This window comes from Abramis brama (assembly GCF_963993115.1).
Source record: "Abramis brama genome assembly, chromosome: 21".
NCBI classification, from domain to species: Eukaryota; Metazoa; Chordata; class Actinopteri; order Cypriniformes; family Leuciscidae; genus Abramis; species Abramis brama.
The window spans coordinates 33,343,552-33,352,075 of NC_139983.1; the positions used below are offsets into that span (position 1 = coordinate 33,343,552).

An 8,524-nucleotide genomic window follows, 5' to 3' on the forward strand; every position below is an offset into this window, starting at 1 on the left:
GTCTCACCATTACAATGCATGTGCCAAACATACAATTATGATGTTCTCATTCTAATTTTATGACAGACTTGCACATTTTGAGGTGATTTTCAATCATATTTCAAGCAATTCAAAACCATCATGTTGAACAGTGCGCATCTGAAGCGTCTCAGCTGAAGAAATAATGCATTATTTATCAGCTTTAATACATCGGCTAAATGTTCTTATTGGGCCGATAACGATAACGTTATAAATAAACATATATCGGCTGAAACCGATATGGCGGCCGATATTTCATGCATCCCTAGATTATTTTAATTAACAATTAAAAACCAAAAGAATTGTATGCATGCATGCTTTTCAATTGGTGCATGAACAACCATTTCTGCCTGATTTTTTCCTAATTTTTGACGTGGGATGAAATCCATCGAGTAGTGTGTATGTGTGTTTCCCTGTAACGTTCTCTGTGAGGGTGAGGCTATAAGCGAGGTCCGCCAAGATAAACAGCTGCAATAATAAAACTGTGTCTCCAGTAAGTTCCCCTACGTGCCAATTAACCGTGTTGATGTTTTCGTGACTCCCGTCGTTCCCTCAGCCGGTCTGTAGTGATCCAGGCGTCTCGAGGGATTGGTCCCGCAGACGGTGTGGGGTCGCGGGGTCGGCGTCGGGAGAGAGGAGAGTATTTTTAGGGAGTGCATGCCTTTCGGAAGTGTTTTAATGGAGGAAGTAATTGTCGCCTTGTGTTTTGGTAGTGTGTGAGAAAGCGGAGGGAATTGGATGGGGAGGCTTTTCTGTGCGGCTGACGGGCTTTTATTTATGGCCCAAGAATAAATACACAGTGATAATGAAAGAGCGTACGGCCTGTTTTGAGTCTGGAAACTGTCACTAGATTGTGTCTCGTACGTTTATGAGAATGCATGGTTTCTAAAGCTTGAAAGGTTTCACAAAACTATGCAATGCATGGCATCAAATTTCAAGTTTGTTTATTTTCTGCAGATTTTGTTGCTTATGACATCTTGCTATCTTGGTTTTCCCTAATATTCCTCTGGGGGAATAACACACACAGTAAAGCCCTATTCGGACGGGACTAGTTTAACATGGAGAGGAGGGGTAAAGTAATGATTACCAGAGCTTCTCTGTGATTTTAGTCCCGTCCGAATGTGCATCTCAGTGATCATGTCGGACAATGTCAGTAAAGATTACGGCGACTTCTACCTTCAGTGAAACGGTCCGGAAAAATGACCTCAGGTGATACTAATCCCGTGCGAATAGACCCGCTGTAAATATGTACGTAAATATTTCGTGTTTAAAAGTAGTTTTCCGTGTTTTTTTCCAAGTATGGAGACGCTTGATAAAGCATCAGTTGTGTTCTAGTCGCTGGGACGAGTCTGTGGCAAAACTCGAGTGTTTCACACACACCATCAGATCAGAGAGAAGATCGACAGCACTTGTTAGAGGCACGAAACATCTTTTAGCGTTAGGTAAGTGTCTATTACCAACACAATCCAGTCTGAAGTTCATTAATACATCGTTCGACCGGACATAACTGTTTTATATATATAAATATAGCCTAGGTTATATGTGTTTGCGCACGTGATATCAGGAAGCAGCGTAACACACACATGACGACAGGAGTGACGGCGGTGTGTAAATCGAGTTACTCTCCCACTTCTGCTAGTTTACTGAGATCTCTTATCCCGTGCGAATTGGCCATTAATATTACAGACATCTTGTGGTGAAATTACATCACTCCATCTACCCTGGTAAAGTTAATCCCGTCCCAGTAGGGATTAAGAGAGTAGATGTGAAATATTTGATGACTTTTGATTGCAAATCTGAGTACAGGCATTAGCTGTGTTCCATTCAAAGTTGTGAATTTAACTTGGATAAACGTATGCGAATAAAGCCGTGTATGTGTTCAAGAGAACAAAATCGTCACTTTCTGGGAAATTGGCACAAAATATCAGTACTAAAAGTGTAAGTTTCAATCGGGCTGTTTTTCCCTCCATCATAAATGAGTGTGTCTCAGAGCGTCAGACGAAACACAGTAAACGCTGTCATGATCTCTTGCGTTCGGATGCTGGTGTTTGGGAACACACTCGTGTGAGACGCTTCTGGAGGGAATTAAACCTAATCATTCTGATCACACACTTCGACTCCGGCGTTTCAGAAACACCAAACCAACATTTGAGATGCTGCGACGCCATTGGTCCACTGGTTACTCCAGTTATCCAATCACAGCTGACGCTGAGGCAAAGTCACATGAGGTTCGAGGGATTTATTCAGTAAATTCAATTCAATTCACATTTATTTGTATAGCGCTTTTCACATTGCACATCGTTTCCAAGCAGCTTTACAGAAAATGCACATTACAATTAGAGTGATCTGTTATCAGAGGTCTAAGCTATGTAAATCAGAAATGTACATATACAAAATCATAGTTAGCTGAAAATGGATTAATTTAAACAATAATTAAAGGCAGAAACCGTGAGCTCATTGAAGTAATGAACATTTGCGTTTCCATTGTAGTTTTATGCGCATGTCGTCTTATCAGATAATTTTTTTTTTTTTTACATTTATGCGCATATTGACGTTTCTATACAGTGCTTTTTTAATGCAAATCCCAAAATGTGTATATAATAGGTGAATGGAAACATGCTGTTGAGATCTCTTCTCTCAACTCAGACATTGGGGATCTTTTTCTCCGGAGAAACAGCAGGAGAGACTCATGCAAAAGTCTCATCAGAAGTTATTCATTTCTTTTAATGAATGCAAACCCAGTTATATTCTTGAGAATGTTTAAGAAGAACATTGTTTTTATTTAATTATTTTTCCTCCCTCTCATTTAATTCTCCCCAGTTCCCCAGGAATGCAGCGAAACCCTTTCATTTTCAGCCGTTAGCGTCTGGTTTTCTCTTGCATCTTCTCTCGAGGTCACATGATAAATGCAGCTCCATCTCAGTCTTCTCACAGGATCTTTTGCAATACATTGCAAAATACTCTTTGGGTGTTGCATTGTTATTTTGCAACAAATTACAGCCTAGAGATGATTTTCAATATTTATATTCTCTTGGTTAGTGTAGTCTACGCTCAGTATGCTGTGTGCAAAAGTGTACACCCCCCGTTGCTCTGAACGGATTTTTATAAATCATTACTTTTGATCAGCTGTGGAAAAGAAATGGATGGATCTGTTAATATCCATGTTATACGGATGCATCTGTCTTCAGTTAGAGGACAAATCCCAGACCTGTGTGTGAGGGTCAGATTTCTGAGAGCACGTTTTATCAGCTGTGGGAACAAAAGCTTTCCAGATGGACTTTGCCTCGCTTCCTGAACCAAATGGACATTTACATGTCAGCACACTTCATCTGTTTGAAATGCAAAATAGAGGAGAGCCGGCCTGCATTCATACCCTGAATGTTGGGATCGGTGACACACAGACACACACACACACAGGCTGAGGCTACGTCTACATTAATCCGGATACATTTGAAAACGGCATTTTCGTTTAAAGGGTTAGTTCTGTCAGTAATTACTCTCCCTCATGTTGTTCAACCCCGTCAGACTTTCGTTCATCTTCAACACAAATTAAGATATTTTTGATTAAATCTGAGAGCTGGCTCACTCCTCCATAGGCTTCTCTGTAATTGAAACTTGCCGACCAGAAAAGTTAGTAAAGACATCGTCCAAGTGACTACAGTGGCTCAACCTTAAGTTTATCAAGCGACGAGAATACTTTGTGCGCAAAAAACACAAAAATAATGACTTTATTCAACTCTTCATGTTCTCCTGTGTTTCTCTGAGTGAGTTCACGTAGTGTAAGCGCTTCTGGGTTGTACGTCAGAACGGAGGCTCACTATTGGCCGACGCTGGTCATGTGATGCGTGTGATGCTGGCCAATAGTGAGCCTCTGTTCTGACGTACAACCCAGAAGCGTTGCGCTGTTACACTACGTTGAATAAAGTCGTTATTTTTGTGTTTTTTGCACACAAAAAGTATTAGTCGCGAATAATACTTAAAGGTATTTTGCAGTGATATTGTCAGGCTTTTGTATTTACAGTGAAGTAAGCTAACTGCCTGCACAGAATATGATAGCATTATCAAATAACAATGTAATATGTAACGATAAAGTTTGCAGTGGCTTCATAAATGAACTAAAAACATAAAAAACCAGAGCACACCTTATGCAAATCTTTGTTCTTCATTTTCTAGAACTAGAGTTTAAAGGTGCCGTAGAATGGATTATTTTATTATTTTATTATGTTTCCTGGGGTGCCCTTATAATGTTAGTATGTTTTTTAGATCAAAATTTGTTATAATTTAGAAATAAAAGGCATATTTCCTAGCCTGATTTCATCACCTGGTTTGAACACTCTGTTTGAAGGGGCGTGTCTGCTGTGAGACTTCAGTGTTGTTGCCCACTGCTGTGATTGGCTGACATGCTTGCATATGAAATATCTGGCATTACATGTGGACCTATCTGGAAAACTTTTACTATTACAGCTATTATACGTTTTTACTATTACAGCTATCGGGATTAACGAATCATGAGAAGTTTTTTAAGTATTTAGATCTATTCCAGCATTGAGCAGATGACAGCCTGTTGATCGCGTGAATGAAGATCTTATCACTGCAATGCGATATACTGATGCATAAACAGTGTTGAACGACTTTGAGAGAAAGATTATCTGTCTGAACTTGAACAATTACACATCAGAAATTCACATAACCCACTGGTTCTTCAGAGGCTCGGATGAAGGAGCTAAAAAAATATTTTTGTGTTCATTTGTAGTTACATCCAAACTGAGCAACTGCCATGCTTCGTTCGCTCGTTTGCAAGCCACGATGTCTCTCGAGGAAAAAAAAAAATATCGCGCTGGATCTAGATAACACAGTGTAAATTATCGTTAATAAAATCACTTCTTACCGCTTGCGGGAATATAACGTTAGTTGAAATTGCCCCCTTCGTCCGTTTGAGACGCCGAGAGAAGCCTGGCTGCTTGATATTGTTCCAGGTTAGAAAAACAGTCCGTGGTGAAATGGGCAGAGCAACTTTCTTCGAATTAAACTGTAGCGGTATCCGATTATAGATAGATTATAGATAGATCTGCCATTTTCCCTATGATCCTCGCTTGTTTCTTCACCTGCAGAACTTCTGATGATTCGGCTGCGCAGTTCCGCCTGGCACTGAGCATGGGCTGGCATATGCAAATTTTTAGAGGCGTACATATTAATGATCCCAACTGTTGCGTCACAGTTGGTGTTATGTGGAGATTCGCCTGTTTTTCAGGGGTGTTTTTCAAAAACGAGATTTAAATAAGAAAGAGAAAACTATGGTGTTTGAGACTCACTGTATGTCATGTCCATGTACTGAACTCTTGTTATTTGACTATGCCAAGATAAATTCAATTTCACATTCTAGGGCACCTTTAAGAACCTTGCTGTATTTTTGTGTAATTAATTAAGAGAAAGTACACCGCCATCTTACTCCGACGAAAGTGACTTGAACGCTCGTAAACACGACTTCCCACCTCGTAAGTACGAACTTCCCAGGTTAGATCCGACTCTGAAGTAGGAGCTAAATTAGTTCCTCCAAAAGGAGTTCCTAGAACTAAAATCGTTCCTAGTTCCTCCGGTGCGAACACGCCAGAATCCGTGAACTTCCGCCAATAGTTGTATGAACTGGGAAAAGGTTCCTCCGGTGTGAAAGCCCCCTGTGAGATGCTCTCCTGCAGAAAGTGCCGGTGTTCTCCGCGGTGGGATAATGGCGTCTGTGATCTCGGCTTCGTCTCAGAAGCGGCGATTACACGAGGAACACTGTGGATGTTAATCCTGGAAGGCTTCGGCGGCTCTGATCTCTTGTTAAAGACAGAGACTCATGGGAATCAGCCAGCAAATGCTCTCCACGCCGTTACAATCGAATTAGTTCAAGATTAGTGAAGCTATGTGAGATCTCAACCCTGTTTTTGACACGTAAAATGAGGATGTCGTGTAGAATATGGCAATTTTTCCCCAAATTCTGTTCCCTTAATACTTTTTTTGGATTACTTTTTAATTATTATTATTTCTGAAATCATGAAATTCATACAATTAAACAAAAATGTATGAAAGTTTTATTTTATCGTTTTATTTTCCCCCAAATTTTTTTTTTTTTTTTTTTTTTTTTAATGGTTAAATTAAATGTAATAATCAAAAGCATCTGTAATTAATTGAAATCAGTAAAATTATACAATTCAACAAAAAATTATTAAAGTTTTAAAATTAAAATTTTAGGACCCCATGAAATCCGTTTTTATTTTCCCCCAAATTCCGTTTTTCTTCATTTAAATTTTTCTGGATTTCTCCCCCCCCCCCCCCCCCCCCGTTTTAATGGTTAAATCAAATTTAATAATCAAAAAGCATATCTAAATAATTAATCATTAAACTTATACAATTCAGCAATTTATTACGTTTATGGGCACCATGAAATCCATTTTTATTTTTTTCCTCAAATTCCATTTTTTTTTATTTTTCCCAAAATTTTAATTTTTCTTCATTTAAAATTTTTCTGGATTCCGTTTTAATGGTTAAAATTAATCTAATAATCAAAAAGCATGTGTAATTAATGGAAATCAGGAAACATGCAATTCAACTAAAAATTATTAAAAGCTTAACAAAAATGACATTTTTAGAGTCTTAAGAAATCCGTTTTATTTTTTCCCAAATTCAGTTTTTTTGTTGTTGTTTTTCCCCCCAATTTTTCTGGATTCCGTTTTAATGGTTCAATTGTCTAATCAATTGAATTAATTTGAAATCACAGGGCCCTATACATGTAAGACCCGAGTGTTTGTTTTCTCTGAAAGTTTCCTTGCAAACACGAGTTATTGCTTTGACTTTGTTCCCTGTTGGATTCAGGGAAGGTTTTTTTTGTTTTTTTTGCCAGAGGTAAACAAGTGGCCAGAGGTAAACAAGTGGCCAGAGGTAAACAAGTGGCCAGAGGTAAACAAGTGGTCAAGTTGAAGTTTCGGTTGGGTTTCAGTGTTAAAGTGCGCTGACGTTCGTCCGGGTCTCCGGTACGACACACATGATCCAGCGGAAAACACTGATTCACTCTGTCTGATGGAATGGCAGGAATTTCCATTTGCGGGACTGATAAAGTCTCAGGAGTTTTTCCACTCGGAGAGCAAATCCGGGGGCAGGAATGCAGGCGTCTCACACACACACACACACACACACACACACACACACACTCATCGCAACGCACTGGCACATCAGAGCAGAAAACAGCCATAACACAATATTTGTCTAAGGCACAGCGGCAATTTAAAGATCTTATCAAACAGCTTTAATATTTGTTCTGGTGTATTCCGTTGATCTTGATCTTGTTCAGGTTTGTATTTTGTTCAAGTGCGAATATACACTGAATATACACTGAATATACACTGCCGTTCAAAAGTTTTGGATCGCTAAGATCTTTTATGTTTTAAAAAAAAGTCTCTTCTGACCAACGCTGCATTTATTTGATTAAAAATTCAAAACTAAAACAGTAATATTGTGAAATATTATGACAGCTTTCTATTTCAGATAAAAGCTTTTCTTTTGATATTTCTATTCATCAAAGAATCCTGAAATAAATATGTATAAATAACCGTTTTCAACATTGATAATAATCATAAATGTTTCTTGAGCATCAAATCCTCATATTAGAGTGATTTCTGAAGGATCATGTGACACTGAAGACTGGAGTAATGATGCTGAAAATTCAGCTTTGATCATAGGAATAAATTACACTTTACTGTATATTCACATAGAAAACAGCTGATTTACATTATAATAATATTTCACAATATTACTGTTTTTTTAGTTTTTTTTAATCAAATAAATGCAGCCTTGGTGAGCAGAAGAGACTTCTTTTAAAAACATTAAAAATCTTACCTATCCAAAACGTTTGACCGGTAGTGTACATTTCGATACACATGCATATAAAGCGAATTAGAACTAAAGCTGACTTGACACATTTGTAATTGTAACTTAATTTGCCTACAAATCTTCATTTAATCATTTCAACTGAAAACCTTTGATGGAAAGATCATGAGAAGTGCACATTTATGACTAGTCATGCGGTTACAGTACATGCAACTCCTCAGAGTCTGTCAGACAGTAAAGTTTGTGTTTGTTCAGGTGATTTCATGATGTGTGTGTGTCTGTGTGTGTGTGTGTGTGTTTCAGTGTGCGAGGGACATGAGAGAAGAGTCCAGCGGCTCTCACGACAACAGCCTGATGGGAGAAGGTAAGAACATGGAAATCTGTATTTTACTGACCAGAAACCAGTTTGACTCTAGTTTCACTCCACTTTAATGGAGACATTAAAGTTGGTAAGATTTTATTTTTAAAGAAATCAATATTTTAAAACATTAAATCGATCAAAAGTAACAGGCATTTATAACGTTAAAAAAGTTTCTGTTTCAAATAAATGCTGTTCTTTTAGAACTTTATATTCATCAAAGAATCCTGAAGAATAACTGTTTCAACACTGATAATAATCATAAATGTTTATTGAGCATCA

General features: G+C 38.1%; 1 protein-coding gene across 1 annotated transcript in view; it reads left to right on the forward strand.

Annotated features, from left to right (window-relative positions):
* LOC311072451 (pleckstrin homology domain-containing family G member 3) overlaps window positions 1–8,524 on the forward strand; it is a 58,435-nt gene that overhangs the window by 4,675 nt on the left and 45,236 nt on the right. Inside the window, exon 2 of the mRNA XM_084097476.1 lies at window positions 8,188–8,248. Within this exon, the coding sequence (XP_083953602.1) occupies window positions 8,200–8,248 (49 nt within the window). The 5' untranslated portion in view covers window positions 8,188–8,199. The remainder of the gene's footprint in view (window positions 1–8,187; window positions 8,249–8,524) is intronic.